This window comes from Primulina tabacum, chromosome 11 (genome assembly GCF_025594145.1).
Source record: "Primulina tabacum isolate GXHZ01 chromosome 11, ASM2559414v2, whole genome shotgun sequence".
Taxonomy (NCBI): Eukaryota; Viridiplantae; Streptophyta; class Magnoliopsida; order Lamiales; family Gesneriaceae; genus Primulina; species Primulina tabacum.
In genome coordinates, this window is record NC_134560.1 from 35,815,179 (window position 1) to 35,832,212 (window position 17,034).

At 36.6% G+C, this 17,034-nt stretch overlaps 2 protein-coding genes across 4 annotated transcripts in view; both read right to left on the reverse strand.

Moving 5' to 3' along the window:
- Positions 1–9,998, reverse strand: part of LOC142518994 (protein SUPPRESSOR OF QUENCHING 1, chloroplastic) — a 41,690-nt gene extending 31,692 nt beyond the window's left edge. For 2 of the 3 annotated variants that reach the window (XM_075621869.1, XM_075621868.1), the window contains exons 1-4: positions 9,556–9,998; positions 8,725–8,825; positions 8,284–8,340; positions 8,118–8,212 (exon numbers count right to left, since the gene is read on the reverse strand). In XM_075621869.1, coding sequence (XP_075477984.1) covers positions 8,118–8,212; positions 8,284–8,340; positions 8,725–8,825; positions 9,556–9,916 — 614 coding nt within the window. In that variant the 5' untranslated portion in view covers positions 9,917–9,998. The remainder of the gene's footprint in view (positions 1–8,117; positions 8,213–8,283; positions 8,341–8,724; positions 8,826–9,555) is intronic. The other variant, XM_075621870.1, reaches the window with a different exon arrangement.
- Positions 9,999–11,002: 1,004 nt separating this feature from the next.
- On the reverse strand, positions 11,003–15,195 carry LOC142518995 (bidirectional sugar transporter SWEET16-like). The gene is made up of 6 exons (XM_075621871.1): positions 14,703–15,195; positions 14,482–14,518; positions 13,689–13,899; positions 13,289–13,450; positions 12,990–13,109; positions 11,003–11,418 (listed from the first exon to the last, which is right to left on the reverse strand). Exons 1-6 carry the CDS (start codon positions 14,734–14,736, stop codon positions 11,140–11,142), a joined length of 843 nt encoding a protein of 280 aa, XP_075477986.1. The 5' UTR covers positions 14,737–15,195; the 3' UTR covers positions 11,003–11,139.
- Positions 15,196–17,034: the final 1,839 nt, after the last annotated feature.

Genomic DNA, 17,034 nt, shown 5'->3' on the forward strand with positions numbered 1-17,034 from the left:
ACAACTTCAGTTTGTCAATGGTTAGTGTCTTTGTGAGCATATCGGCTGGATTCTTACTTCCAGATATCTTCTCCAGCATCAAGATTCCATCTTCCAGCACCGATCTGATGAAATGGTACCTAACCTGTATATGTTTTGTCCTAGCATGATAAACAGGATTTTTTGCTAAATGAATAGCACTCTGACTGTCACAGTGTAACGTGCTATCTTCAAGCTTCTGACCCAATTCTTCTAGAAAGGATCTCAACCATATCATCTCCTTGCTAGCTTCTGTAACTGCAACATACTCAGCCTCTGTAGTCGAAAGCGCAACAATCTTTTGCAGCTTAGACACCCAGCTTACAACTGTACCACCTAATGTGAACACATATCCAGTAGTATTTTTCCTGCCATCCAGGTCACCACCCATATCGGCATCGACAAAACCCTGTAAGCCCAATTTTGACCTCCTGAAGCATAAAGAACAACTAGCAGTACCTTTCAAATACCTGAGAATCCACTTAACTGCTTCCCAGTGTTGCTTTCCTGGATTACTCATAAACCTGCTCACGACTCCCACTGCATGTGCTATGTCTGGTCTTGTACACACCATTGCATACATGAGGCTTCCGACAGCAGAAGCATAAGGAACCTTATTCATATAAGCCTTCTCCTGCTCCGTCGATGGTGATTGTGCTTTGGTTAGTTTGAAATGGCTAGCCAAATGAGTGAGTACTCACAGATTTAGCTTCATCCATATTAAATCTGCTAACCACCTTTTTTACGTACTCTTCTTGAGATAACTTCAAGAATCCATTCACCCGGTCTCTAAAGATCCTCATTCCAAGGATTTGCTTTGCAGCACCCAAATCCTTCATGGCAAATTCCTTTGATAAATCTTTCTTGAGTTTATCAATTTCTTCCAGACAAGCTCCAGCTATCAGCATATCATCTACATATAGCAGTAGTATGATATAAGAACCGTCAAACCTTTTCACATAACAGCAGTGATCAGCTTGACACCTTAGGAAACCATTTTCACTCATGAATCCATAAACTTCTTGTACCACTGTCTTGGAGCTTGTTTGAGACCGTACAAGCTCTTCTGAAGTTTGCACACCATTCTCTCTTTTCCCCGTACTTCAAAGCCCTGTGGCTGCTTCATATAAATTTCTTCATCTAGGTCACCGTGAAGAAACGCAGTCTTTACATCCAACTGCTCCAAATGTAAGTCTTCCTTCGCCACTAGTCCAAGTACTGTCCTGATAGTGGTTAATTTAACCACCGGAGAGAAAATTTCGGTGTAATCAATTCCTTCCCGTTGTTGGAAGCCTTTTACAACAAGTCTTGCCTTGTACCGCTTGCTACCATCATGCTCTTCTTTTAACCGGTACACCCACTTGTTATGTAACGCCTTTTTGCCTTGTGGAAGTTCTGTCAACTCCCACGTCTGATTGGATGACAGTGAATCCATCTCATCCTCCATGGCCAACTCCCACTTGGTTGAATCATCATTTTGCATTGCCTCTTCATAGGTCTCCGGTTCACCTTTGTCTGTCAGCAAAATATAGTGAAGTGCAGGGGAGTACCTCTCAGGTGGTCTAATGGTTCTCAAAGATCTCCTGAGTTCAATCACCGGAGTTTGTGGGTCATCATCTTGTGCAGTTTCTTCTTCATCTTCCTGGTTACTGGTTTTCGATTCATTCACAGGAATATATGTCAATGGCACTTCATCAGTCTTCTTGACTTCAGGACATTCATTTCCAGCTCCAATGTCTGACTTGTCCTTGTACAGAAGTTTCTCATTAAATATTACATCCCTGCTCCGAATGATCTTCCGATTTTGGTCATCCCAGAAACGATAACCAAACTCATTATCTCCATAACCAATAAAGAAGCACTTCTTTGATTTCGCATCAAGTTTTGTTCTGCTTGCTGAATCAATATGAACATAGGATAGACATCCAAACACTTTCAAGAAAGAAAGGTTTATTTCTTTGCCGCTCCATACCTCTTCGGGTATTCTGCAGTCAAGCGGTATCGAAGGTCCTCTGTTGATCAGATATGCTGCAGTGTTAACAGCATCAGCCCAGAATGATTTTGGCAATCCAGAATGCAATCTCATGCTCCTTGCGCGTTCATTCAAGGTCCTGTTCATCCTTTCAGCTACACCATTCTGTTGAGGTGTACCAGGAATGGTTTTCTCCATCTTGATCCCGTTCTGTGCACAATATTTCTTGAACTCTATCATCTACATATTCTCCACCATTATCAGATCGTAAGCACTTCACCTTCAAGTTGGTCTCATTTTCCACCATGGCTTTCCACCTTTTAAAGGTCTCGTAAACATCAGATTTATTTTTCAGAAAATAAACCCAAACTTTTCTACTCGAATCGTCAATGAATGTGACATAGTATCTCGAGCCTCCAAGGGATGTCACAGGAGATGGTCCCCATACATCAGTATGAACCAGCTCCAACTTTGCTGCTTTCGGTTCTCTACCACCTTTTAAAAAACTCACCTTCTTCTGCTTTCCAAAGATACAACTTTCACATAGTTGGTGTTCAACAGTCTTTAATTCTGGTAGCTTTCCTTTTGACACCAACATCTTCATTCCCTTTTCACTCATATGTCCAAGTCTATAATGCCATAGACTTGAATTGGCTCCAGCATCCACAGCTGCTAGTGTGTCTCTGCAACTGGAAGTCATATACAGTGTTCCAGTTTTCTTTCCTCGAGCAAAGATCATGGCTCCTTTGTTCACTTTTCAGGAACCATCACCGAAGGTCACATTATGGCCTTCATCATCGAGCTGTCCCACCGAGATCAGATTGCGTGTCAATTTTGGTACATGTCTGACTTTGTTGATTTTCCAGACAGATCCATTTGACATCTTCATTCGTACATCACTCATACCAACAATTTCCAAAGGTTTTCCATCAGCCAGGAAAACTTTTCCGTAATCGCCAGCGATGTAATTATCAAATACATCGCGATCACCACGTGGTATGAAACGAAGCTCCCGAGTCCATAACCCAAGAATCAACAGGGCTTTCCATGGATAATAGCAGAGCATCATGTACTTCCTCAGTGACAGCATTGGCATTATTTTTCGTTGATCTGCAGTTCTTTTTCAGGTGACCAGTCTCACCACAGCTCCAGCACTTCATATTCTTTTCAAGGATGTTTTTGTCTTTTCCATTTCTTGATTTGGATCTACCGCGCCATCGGTTTGAACTCTTTTCACCATTCCTGCCTCTTCCTCTGTTATCAAGATTTAGAGCAGATCTCGATGATGTTGCTTCACCCGAGTCTTTCCTGCGAACTTCTTCAGCAAGGATTTGATCTCTAACATCATTGAGTTGTAGTTTTCCTTTTCCAACAGAGTTGCTAACCGCTGCCCGCATCGGTTCCCAAATGTCTGGTAAAGACGCCAGAAGAATAAGTGCCCGAATTTCATCATCAAATTTGATGTCCACCGATGTCAGCTGAGAGACAATCGTGTTGAATTCATTTATGTGCTTTGCCACCGAAGCACCTTCTCCCATCTTCAAGTTGAATAACTTCTTCATGAGATGTACTTTATTGTTTGCTGATGGCTTCTCGTACATGTCTGACAGAATGGTCATCATTTCCTCCGTGGTTTTGGCCTCCGCCACGTTATGCGCCACGTTCTTCGTTAGGGTCAGTCGTATCACACCTAACACCTGTCGGTCAAGGAGCTCCCAATCATCATCCTCCATCTTTTCTGGTTTCTTTCCTGATAGAGGTTGATGCAGCTTCTTACTGTACAGATAATCTCTTATCTGTAACCGCCAGAACGAAAAATCTGTTCCGTCGAACTTGTTGATTCCCGGTCCCGATCCATCATCTCCGGCCATCACTTCTCTAGCCTTAGCAAAAAATCTAAAAAATCTTTTCTGATGTGGAAGATCAGACAAGGCTGCAACCACAGAGCATACTCAGAATTTTTAAGAATTTTCACAACAAGGCTCTGATACCAGTTGTTGGGAAATTACCCCGAAGTGATGCCGATCACGATGATAATATAGTACCGAAAAAAATGCGGAATAAAATAATCAACAAGAACACAAAGATTTACGTAGTTCACCCAAAATAGGCTACGTCCACGGAGCACTGCAACTTTTATAACTGGAAGAAATATTACAACAAGTGTATACACCAATACACTCAATATTCCTCACACTCCCAAACCCGTGTATACCGAGAAAATAATTTCTCTAACTCACACAAGAGAATTCCCGCACTCAAGAAAAAATACACTCTTTTTCTATGCACTCTCTTTTTATCAAAGCTGAAAAGCTTTTGATTTTGGGATACTAAAAGCAAACAAGGAAGGCTCAATTTATAACAAATTTCTTGAACCAACTTTGAGGATTTTCCGATGTGGGATATGTGAGAAAACATTTTTAAATTCCGCGTGGGCCCCACCTCCATTAAAAACTCACCTAACATTTAATTATATATATTTATCATTGACAATTTTTTCTCATACAATTTATTTAATTATATTCTAAGCGCAAATGAATTTTACATAAATAATTTTTGACACATGCATGGAGATTTTTCAAAGGGAACAAGTGTGCTCCATAATATGCTTGAGGAAATTATAGGACTACCAGAAAGGCTTCTGAAATTAAGCTTGTGCAGATATCTGACAAAAAGGAAATTATAGGACTACCAGAAAGGCTTTTGAAATGCCAGATATGTTCTTGGCCAACTAAAGGGGTTACTTTTCCCCAGAATGAGATTAGTGACTTGTTGAAGAGCTTTTAAACGTAATATGTTTGAGATTCGTAACGTGAGATTCCACCACAACACAAAAAAATCCTAAGAGCTACCATTAGCACCTTTTCTAGGGCATACCATCACCACGAAGAGAAGACTCCAAAATGATTACTTGAAAGAACAATCTAACAATTTATACCAAAACAAAAGGTACACTTCAATTTTTCAAAACTACAAAATATATAGTAATACATCCAAAATTGGTTTTATTTTTCAAGAGGCATACAATCTTGAAACTTTAGTGCCTGAACACATTCATAACAAGATATGTATACAAATAAATTCAGAACATCTTCTCTTGTTAACGAGTCTTGTTTTGTAATTACAGATAAAAATTTCTTCCAGATGTAAATTATAATGAACTTGTGAAACGGTGACTAATCAAATAGTGGATCACTTGTACCCGTTATGGATTTTCTTGAAAAGAGAAGGGATATAGTATCCCAAGATAGACTTCATCAATTATCACAACACCACAAGGTTTGCTGAGCAGTAACGAAGCTGAAGAATGCTTTTAAATTCTATGATACAGTTTCACAAAATATATGTGTAGTGCCCAAATTCAGTACACGTATAACTCATGCATTAATTAAATTGTTAAATATTTTATTTAAATTTAAAATGATCCTAGTGATGCATAATTTATTTAAATTGCATTAATTACGTTTTTGTGATGCACGTTAAAATGTTTTCTCGAGTTTCATGTTTCAGGCGATTATTCGATGCGGGATCGAGGAGATGAGACCGGGGACGATTTTTGGTAATTTTAAAACGTGGTATTTTATTTTAAGTTGGGCTTGGGGCATTTTAAAAGGTTTAATTAAAGTTTAAGCATTTTAAAGTCTAAATTAGTTATTTAGTGATTTTATGAATTGAAAACTTTTAAAGATTTAGAACTTGTGCATTCTATTTAAATTAGAGAATTTTATTAGAGGTTAGTGGGGAGTAATATCTTAATTACCTTGCTAATTATTGATTAAGCAAATTTTACTCTCCCTAATTAACTAATCACACGTTTTACACACTGTTACACACACTGAAACCATAAAACACACACACACATTCAGATTTTTATTTTTTTTAAAGAGCAAAACCTAGGGTTCTTGAGGAACTCAGCAGCCGCCCCTCCCTTCAAAGAATTTCAGCAGTTTTCGGTGATTTTATTTCAAGAAAATCGAGCCACCATCGTTCCGGATCAAGCCTCACTCCGTCTCCGCTTCGGTATCGCCGTATCGTGAGTTTTTAATATCAAAAGGCACGTGTATTCTGTTATTTCTGCATCGATCTCGTCATATTATACGTTATGTTGTTATTTATGCGTAAAAATACATGTGTGATGCGTAGAAGTTTGAGCAATTATGTTTAGATCACTTTTGAAACCATTTTCAGATCTAAATTCACGTTTTTACTGTCTTTTTAAATACTGCGATTTTTCAGTCACGTTTTTGAGAAAACTTTCGACATGAAAATTGTAGAACTTTTCGATACCTTCGATTTGACAGTAAATTCGAAATATTTGGATAAAAATTGAGTGAGTTAAGATGTTTTTCGTGGGACTGCTCAAACTGCGTTTTCAGAAAAATATGTTTATTAATGTGTTCTTGAAGTTTTATCGTTGCAGGCTTCGTTGGGAATCGACGGGTGATCGTTGCTGCATCTAGGTATGATTAGTATGACGTTGGGTTGGTATTTGGTATGCCGGTTAGTGTCGATAGGCACTTGAATTCATTAGAAGTCGTAAGAAACGATGGGTGCCAAATTTCCGTGTTTGTGAGATTGTATTGTGTTAGGATGGGCGTCGTTGTTTCGGGGTGTTTGCACAGGTTGTATCAATGTGGTAGCACCGTAGGATGAGTCTCGAGGTGTCGGTTCATAGTCCGTATGAGCGAGTATAGAATGCTAAGCAATACATGTATTAAATTTTCGTGGATTTCCAACTTGCGCAGGTATCCGGACACTGGGACGGACCCTTACACGGGGTCCGTGCCCTTGTTTCCTCCTTAGTGTCAGTAAACCGAGTCTAGACGGACCCTGACACGGGGTCCGTGCCTTCGTTTTCCTTGAAAGTGTCAAATTTGCGAGCCTACACGGACCCCTAGAGGGAACCTAGCACAGGGTCCGTGTAATTACTTCTTTTCGAGCATTTCTTTTGCGAACCTACACGGACCTATACACGGACCGCCTGGGTCCGTGTACTTCATATATCTTGGGAAATTCTAACTGTGTTTTGGGAGTTTCATGTCTTGGGTTAGTACGATAATTTAAAAGAGGTCAAGTCCCGAGTGTTCTAGAATGTCTTATGTTATTTGTCGAATTCAGGGGTGAGCACGTGTGCCTACGTCTAAGCTATGCAAGTTAAGTATTTAAATTCATGTTAGAATGTGCAGCAGCGACCCCAAATGAAATTCAACGAATCCTGAACGCCAAGTAAGTATGTTGACGTGCAAGAAAATATTTTCAAGTTTTTGAGGTATGCTAAATGTCTTGTGACCAATGTATGTATGGGGTTGGAAAGCGTTAAATCATGAACGGGGACCAACCCACCCCGTTAAACATGAACGGGTTTAGATCAGGATTGGAAAGCGTTAAATCATGAACGGGGACCAATCCGCCCGTTAAAGCATGAACGGGGATCTCATGTATGTGGCAGTGGATTCGTCCCTGTCAGCCCAGTACTGTGGTTTAGTCTGATCAGGCGAATTATGTTATGGGTCACTTGCTTTGTAACATGCCTCTACGCAAAATAATGAAGTTCATGTATGTTTATGTATGTACAAGTATGCAAGCATGTTTATGAAAGTTTTCACGTTATGGCACGTCTAAGTTATGTACGTATGTTCATGTTTAGTGTAAGTTCAAGTTTCAAGTCATGTGGTTTTATTACGTATTATTCGTTATTCCCAGTTTATATGTGTTGAGTCTTTAGACTCATTAGACTTGATCGATGCAGGTGAGGATGATTATGAGGAGACTGGAGGTGGTGACCAAGGGGCGGGCTTGGACTGAGTAGGAGGATAGACCCGAGGACCGTCAAGTTTTAGTTTTATGAAAATGTTCAAATACTTTTGTCAAACTTAAATTTTTAGATCTTTTGTTGCAACAGATTTGGAGACATACAGTTTACTTTATCAAACTCTGGTTGTTCACGATTTATTTGAGAGAATTTTTAAATTTTTCCGCAAATTTTTGAATAGTAAAAGTACGGTACGTTACAATATGGGCACATATGCATATCTAATCATAACAAGTAATTAAACCTCAAATAATAGATAAAATACTGAAATTTGAGACTTTATAATAATGTTGTGATCGATATAAATGAACTTACAATGACAGCTGCAAACCAGCAGCTGCTAAATTGGCATCTACCTTTATACGATCAGCACTAGATGCCACAGCAACTTTAAGTCCTTGGTCTATACACTGTAGTTCGTCACAGAGTCACTTAACAAATCAAAAGAAAAAGGCAACCAAAGTATTTTTAATCATAATACCTGTATTACAAGTTCATAGGCGCCCGGAAAACCTATGCCAGAATTTGGCTTTGCATACTATTAAAAAGGGAACAACATTGAGGACTATATTGGATTTCACTAACAAAAAAAGGAATTGGATAAAGTTAGGGACAATAGCATTTTTTGTCATATATATTTACCTCTTTGCGATTTTGGTCATATGTTTTGTCAAATTTCAGTCTTAGTAATGTATCTTTCAATTTTGGGCGATTTTAATCATTTTTCATCGGGAGTGCTGATGTTTCACTTTATACATCAACAACATGTCGTGCTACATCAGAAAAAATTATTAAAATTGCAAAATATAACAAAAATAACAGACTACGACTGAAATTTGACAGTATTGAATATCAAAATCCCCAAAAGGTAAATATATTGGACCAAAAATACAATTTTCCCTACAAATTTATTGATTGATACCTTATCCAGGTATATCTCAAAAAATCTCTTCTTTGCCATCTCGGGATTAAATCCCTTCACACCCTTCATTGAAGCAACACCTCCTAAGAAGTTGGCTTCACCTGAGTAGTATGTGAGAAATCAAGCAATCATATATGCAGAAATATACGATGACGGGGAAGGAAAGAAATAAAGAATATGATGGATGAAAAATAAAAGGAAAAAGGAAAAGTAAAGGTATACCAATAACACCCCAATAATCAACCCTGATTAATTTCATGGATGATTCAGATCAGGCTGAAACTGATACAGTTTGAACTACAGCCTCAAAAGTGCAATAGCTCCAATAGGCGTGGCAGTAGAGAGATACTCAAATCACATTGTTTTCAAATTTTAGCTTCTAAATATTTTAAAAAAATATTTTTAGCCTGAAAATACAAATTAAATCATCACCAGCTCCAGTTACATTACTGCTCTTTCCTCCACCCGCAAACTCAATGCAGGAGACAAATGAATGAAAAAGAAAAGGAGACTCAATCAATTAAGTTAACCAGATATTCATACTTTCTTAAAAAACACAAACTTAATACCTGCCAAACGTATCCTCCTCCTCCTTAACAAAAAATAGGAAACAAAAAATATCCACTGCATTTCAAATCACTGCATCTTCAGAGGTATAAACTACATGCTATTGTGTGCAAAGTGAAAGTATCACAATGTATCAAGAACCGTAACCAAAATTTAGACGACGGGAAGCTGAATTCTGTCAAGTTAAGGACAATGTTGACCAAAATTGCCCACTAAGAAATGAAGTCGAAAAAAATAATCACTGACATTAAAAGATAAATCTACCTGTGCCCATGAAAGGCACGAAATCTTGAACCGTGACTTGAACTCCCATTTCTGCGAAAACGTCGACCGCGGCCAATCTTGATAGCTCTTCGCTGTTGCATAGCACTCCATCCATATCAAATAACACTGCCAAGACCTTCCCCCATTCGTTCCTCGTTTCCGGAACATTCTTCTCTTCCAATGTGATGCACGATTTCACCATTTTTCCGATTCTCCTCCTCCCTGAACACCTCAAGTCGTTGGCCTTCCACGGCCATCGATTACCGAGAAAACTCGATTTAGAGCTCAGCATAAACGAGTTCCTATAATGGGTTTTCGAATAGCAAGAAGGAAAAGTAGATTGAACAGGTCTCAACGCCATTTTTGCGCGATACAGAGGCGGATGGTCTCGGCCTTGATTGAGCTCAGTTTCGGTTCGTTATGAGTGGCGGGGAAAAGCAGGTGGGGATGTTGGATTTTGTTAGACCATATTACCCTTCGTCTTTGTCTTCTCTCTTTTTTCATTTGGGACCCCATGGTCAGGGGTGTTCTCGGAAGATTGCTGATCTCTTTCTTTTTTCTTTTCTTTTTTTATGGCATAGGATTATTTGAAATAAATAATCTTTTCATGATAAACCTTCTTCTTTTTTCTTTTTTCTTTTTTTTTTGAATTATCCTTTTGGTTTGGCCAAAAGTAAAATATTTTTATGCTTAATACATAACTAAACTACTAAAAAAATATGAATAAAAATATTTTTCATAACATACATATATATTGATTTAGTTATAACTAGAATATAATTCTCATAATCATGTTATTTCTTTTTTCTATGATTTAAAATATCATTAAGTTGAGTATATATAAACTGATTGGAAAATTATATTGCGTCTGTTTGAATAGATGGATTTAAAATATATTTTTATAATTTTAGATAAGCAAGAATATAAATTTCAAATCTACTCTTGCATTTTTATAAAATGTCAAGTTCACCAAAAAATAATGTTATTTGAAATTCATTCCATTTTGTCTTACTGATGTGTAAATAAGTAAGGAGTAGGTCTCTTGTGAGACGGTCTCACGAATCTTTATTTGTGAAACGGGTCAATCCCTACCGATATTCACAATTAAAAGTATTATTTTTAGCATAAAAAGTAATACTTTTTTATGGATGACCTAAATAAGATATCTATCTCACAAAATACGACCATGGAGATCGTCTCACACAAGCTTTTGCCATAAGTAAGATGTTGGCTAAAATTTGATCTATTATTTCATGACAAACAATAAAACAAAATAATCGAAATTCATAGATTTCATATTTATCTATCCGAGAATTTAGTTATTTTTATTCATGGATAGACATCAAATAGTATTTGACAAACCATATATTTAAAACAAACTTCTATGTAAGTTACATGAAAACCAAAACCAAAACCATTCTTGTACACACACACCCTACTATGATAATTAAGAGTGCAAATCTTGCATGATCCAGAATATCAAAATCATGGTATCCATAATTCGAAAACATATAAGAAAAACAAAAATCACCCCACATTACAAGCATCTCTATTAGAAATTCAGGCAATGTTCAAACTTATTTATCAATGGCTTTCTTGAAAACCTTTCTCGATGTCTCTGTCATTGACCACACCCAACTCACAGGAGCTCAGTGAAATTGTTTTGGTGATATCTTGATCGTATTGTCGAGCAATGGATGGTTTCGGAAGGCTGTTTCCTTTGCTAAGGCTTCGATCACCCCCTTCGAATAAATTCCCCGAACCTTCTTCTTCCATTGGATCCTCCGCCATCGATTTGTTTTTGTAGATAACATACAATATTAATTGGGCCGCACCCAACAAAAATCCAATCCCATTTGGCACCTGCGCATGCCAAGCAAAGGCAAAATTTAAAAATAACTAATTTCAAAGATCTCGTGCGGGCCCCACGTACACTACCCCGATGAAATCTCGATATTACTACGAATCCTCATGAAAATGTTACCGATTAACTCTTCGTGTTTTCAAATCTTGAGACCGCACACACACCATAATTCGTACATGTTTTCAGGGGCACGTGTGGTTAAGATTTGAAAATAAAAGGAGTTAATAGATATTTATGAACTTGTTCGTAGGTGATTTCAAGGGAACGCGTGGTCAATATTTGAAAATAATGGGAGTTAATAGATATTTTTTCATTGTAGTTTGGCGAAAACTTGTGTGAGACGGTCTCACGGTTCGTATTTTGTGAGACAGATCTCTTCTTTGGGTCATCCATGAAAAAGTATAACTTTTTATGCAAAGAGTATTACTTTTTATTGTGAATATTGGTAAGGTTGACCCGTCTCACAGATAAAAATTCGTGAGACCGTCTCACAAGAGATCTACCCTTGGAGTTTTCAGCCATCTCGAGATTTCAAAGAAATCATGTATATAATCAACCTTATTTTTTAATCGTGTGGATAATGAGGGACAATGTATGTAAGTAAATTTGAAGACTCCTGAATCATGATGTTTAAGCAGATATATTTTGCTCCAAATTTTGTGGCTTGTATTAAAAGTAACATTAAAATTTGGCAAGCCAAAAGCTACTCTTGCCAAACGGCCAAAGATTTGGCAATTGGCACACATTTAAAAACGACATCTGCCTCATTTATTATATTAGCCAATAGATTTCTATTGGGACATCGAATGTATATGATTATAGGTCAGAATCAATAATTGTCCCCTCTGGTTTAGATTTTACCTTTGAACTTTAGAACATGCAAGTGCAATCCGCAAAGTGGAAGTAGCTTTTTGGGAAAGTCAATGAAAGTGCGTCTTCTTTCAACATAAAAAAATTCTTTCAATAATTCTGAGCCTAATCTTTTCAAAAAATATTAGTCAACTAATATTTATTATGTTTTAACACACCAGTAGTAGCACACACGTTGAGCGTGTAAAATAGTGAATGAAATATAAATCTTTATACTTCAATTCATGTTTTTCACTTTTATAACTTAAACTAAATCGAAGTTTTTGATTAATTTAACTATTAATCTTTTCTCCATCGAAATTTAAAATAATGAGGTAATGAGTAGGTATGATGTGAGACGGTCTCCCTGATCTGTATCCGTGAAATGGATTCACCTGAAAATAAAATATTTATGATATAAAAGAGTAATGCTTTCCATTTAGGTTGGGTCATAGATTTTTTTAACTGGATTGACTTGAAAGACAATTTCACGTGTTAATAATAATAGACAAAAACTTGTGTGAGACGCTCTCACGTATCGTATTTTGTGAGACGGATTTTTTATTTGGGTCATCCATGTATTACTTTTTATGTTAAGAGTATTACTTTTTATTGTGAATATCGGTAAGATTGACCCGTCTCACAGATAAAGATTCGTGAGACCGTTTCACAAAAAACCTGCTCATAATAATAAATGATGTAATAGAATTTACTAACTTACCCCAATGTAGTAATCTTTAACAAGTACCGCATAGGCAGACCATACCCCACCGTTGAGAAATTGGAAGAACGAGAGGAAGAAGGGCATATACTTCACGCTTTTCATTTGAATTACTGTTTTCTGCAGTATAAATATTCGATCAAAAATATTTCATAAACTAAAAAAAAAAAATAGAGAACATTTCCGAAAATCGTTCTTTAAATCGGCCATAGAGTTTTGATAATCCTATTAATCGAAATTTAGTCTCAGCATTGATCATTAATTGTTGACATATCTGAGGACACGTCGCCATTGCTCACCATAACAGAGAGAGGTGCAGCATACATGGCAATGGTCAATCCTGCACACAGGATTCCAATCAGTGTAATGCGCAGACTCCCATGCAAAGCAAGCTGAGTTACGAGTGTCACAGCCCCAAGAAACCCAATGTTTATAGTCGCCACCAATTTCACATATTTTACCTGCGTCAACAAAATATATACTTTATTTTTTTTTATATCTAGGATAAAAATGCTTTAGCAATATCGAAAATTAAACTTTGAATGAGCTACAAATTTATTAGCTTTTCATTTTATTCAATAAAAGAATGGGTATAGATCATATCTGATCATGAAATTAGCGTTGTTTGAGATTTCTCTTGTTCGACTGAAACGTACACGACATGGATAATAAGAAAGATAGGGGACGACGGATTCGAACCTTGACGTCATTCGGGGCGTATATAAGAAAGAGGGCGACATATATAACATGCAAAGCGACTCCAGCACCATTGACAGTGACAATCAGTAAGCCACCAGTCTTAAGAAGTCCATAATATGACCACAAGCTGGTACTCAACAATGTGGTTATATAAGGTAGTCCATTGTAATTCTCTGTGGATTTCTTCTTCACTACATGCTTAAAGGTTTTTCTGAAATTATTGCAACATAAAATTAGTAATTTAATAATTATTACCTTAAAGCCCACAAAAAATTATACCCTCATGAAAGAAGTTGAGTTTTTTTTATATACACAAAGGTGTGAGTTCACTTAACAATTTGCGAAGAATTCGTTAAGGAATTACATGTCTGGATCGAGTCATTTACAATCGTTTCATGAGCCGAAACATTTACAATTAAGTGGGATGTTTTAAAATTTTCAATAAAGTTTTTGAAAAGATCAGCTTAAGATGGGATTGTTTCCAAATATGATTAGGGTGTCATCGGATGGTAGGATCGGAACACGAAACCGATTAAGGGTTTCCTTGGGATGAAATCATCTACTCCATTTTGATTTGAATATATATTTTCTACTACAAAAAATGAACTGTGCATGGTTGTCTTCGTGACTTGGCTTGTATGTCACACTCAAGGCGTTAGCTTAAGAGTATATCTAAAGTGAATATTTATCGATATACGTGGAGTTTACGGGGTCCACTTGCGAGGTAGCATGAAATTTTCTGAATCCAATAATTGATTCAAAATAATCAGAAGAGTTTAACGTGTACACTTACATAGGAGACGCGAACATGAGAATGGAAATCACGTTCCCTGCACCAATATTATTTGTAGGAGAAAATGTTACTTTTTCCACTCGGTAGTATTTTCAATCACAAGCTCAACATTAAACATCTCTTCTTATCAAGGAAAACTAACAATTTGAAATCTGAGCCACACACAACACACAAATGCGTGTGTGTGTGTGTGTGTGTGTGTGTGTCTATATATATAGTACCTATAATTCCGAGGATGAAGCTTAAGCCAGCCATAAAGAGTCAATTGCGCAGATAAAATAAAATAAAAATTATTGGTGGGGATTTGATGCGAGGAATGAATTGAAGTTAGGTTTGTGAGGAAATAATTGAAGAGAGTGAATGTTTTGTGCATATATCAGATGAGAAGAGTTGCTATATATAGACGGAGAATGGGCAAGAACGCAGAGCCGATATACGTGGCCTGCGTTGCTGCATCAAGAAAGTTGGCGACACTTTAAATGATTCTGCACTAATGGGGAAATGGGATCTTTCTCGCCAGTCTATTGACACGTCGAGTTTTGATGATTTCTTGTACAGTTTTCTTGATTTGAAGCATCTCTGGAACAGTTTCTTTGCGTAGAATTTGGAAAAAGTTTTATTCGTGAAGAAACTTTTTGGCCATTAACGTGAATATTTTTCCACGAGGGATTTGTCATTCTGGTTTAGGACTGAACAGTTTTGGGGGTGGCGAAATTGTTGCGAGAGAGAGTGCCAAAAGAAGCATGCATCAGCCGACAGAAATACCTTCTGGACCGGCCTCACGCCCATCTTCTCAGAACCGACGATATAAATCAAACTACCCTCTTTTAACTGTTTCGAGTAATTGGGATATTAAATGTACGAACATGTATGTTGTGACATGAGACCGTGTAACGGATATTTATCTGTGAGACAGAGAATCAATTCTGCTCATATTTACAATAAAAAGTAAGTAATATTTTTTCATTGATGACCCAAATAGAAGATCCGTCGATCTCACAAGAATTTATGTGTAAATGTATAAGGATCAAATTAATTAAGGCATTTTTATTTAAACGGGTGCTGATTATTATTAAATATGTCACAGCGACATCAATATTGCATCATTAGTTACATATATATTAACGTCACGTTGGAAAACTAATACTAATATTTTTACACAAAAACTAAAAGATGGCAAATTAAGATTGAACTAATCTAAATAACTAAAATATGTACAACATAAATATTTATTTCAAAACTTTAATATATTCGCCATTTAAAATTTTTAAATAAAAAATCAAAATTATTTAATGAATATGTTTAAAATACATAGAGATTGCTATATATCAATTAAACAAACTATGATTCAAATTTAACTTAGTTCAATTATCAACTATTGAAACTGAATTAAATTTATATGTCCTATCAAAATTCTAGTGGAGCTTCGTTGGGGCCTGGGAGAGGTGTTGAAATTTGATGCATTAATATTCAGAAATTAATCCCCAATTCAAGCCTCGTAAATTAGAAGATTATTGTTACCAATTTCAGATTTTTTGGCTCTTCATTTCATTATGGATTCTCGAGGTTACTAAGATTAGAGCTGTCAAAATGTGTTCGACTCATCTGGTCGGCCTGTCCCGCCCCGCCAAATGGTGGTTTTGTGACAGGTTGCTAACCAACCCGTCCAGCCACCTAATATAATTAAAAAAAATGACATGCTCGGCCAAACGGTAGGTTGTGAAATATTTCCGTTCGCCCCGTCCCGTCAAAACGGCTATGAGATGCTTCCTCGTGCAAGATTCAAGAGCCAACTTTAAATTTGTTATATGGGTCAAATTTTTTTTTTTTTTTTTTTTTTTTTTGTGTGGCTCTCACATGTCCAAATCAACTTCGGATCCCTGAGTCTAACATTAGCAAGTACTCAACCCGGTTTTCCATTAGGCATTAGTCTAACCCAATTGTTTTCTTGCTTGTTCTTTAATTTTAATTCTCTAAAAAATTGTCAAGCCTTTTCTAGATATTTGAAGATGTGTGGCCATGTGGGTGACATGTGTTTTAGAAAAAAAATAAAGATTATAATTGGCTCTTAAATTTGTTTGAATATGAGAGAAGGAATAGGTGGGGTACCTGGGTATACGACATATAAAAAGAGAAGAATAGGTATTTGTGAGATGGTCTCACGAATCTTTATCTGTGAGACGGATCAACCCTGTCGATGTTCACAATAAAAAGTAATACTCTTAGCATAAAAAATAATGTTTTTCATGTATAACCCAAATAAGATATCTGTCTCACAAAATACGACCCGTGACACCGTCTCACACAAGTTTTTGCCAAAAGAGAATGTGAGATCAACTAAAGCTATGTAAAACAAGCATGAGGTAAATGAGATGTATTCTGTCAATTAGTATTTTAACCATTATTTTAAGAGTGGAGGAAGATTATGTTTAAAGTTTTTGTTAGGTATAGTCTATAAAGAATGGCATCAAAAAATTTATATGGATATCAAAAATAAAACAAACAAAAGAATTATTAATTCAGAATCAGATCGGAGATATTAATAAATATTTC

Excerpts from the sequence above, each read along its gene's own strand:
- LOC142518995 (XM_075621871.1), bottom strand. The coding sequence starts at position 14,736 with ATGGCTGGCTTAAGCTTCATCCTCGGAATTATAG. Across the intron at positions 14,519-14,702 it reads CTTCATCCTCGGAATTATAG|GGAACGTGATTTCCATTCTC; the intron begins GTACTATATATA and ends ATATTGGTGCAG. Across the intron at positions 13,900-14,481 it reads CTCATGTTCGCGTCTCCTAT|AAAAACCTTTAAGCATGTAG; the intron begins GTAAGTGTACAC and ends CAATAATTTCAG.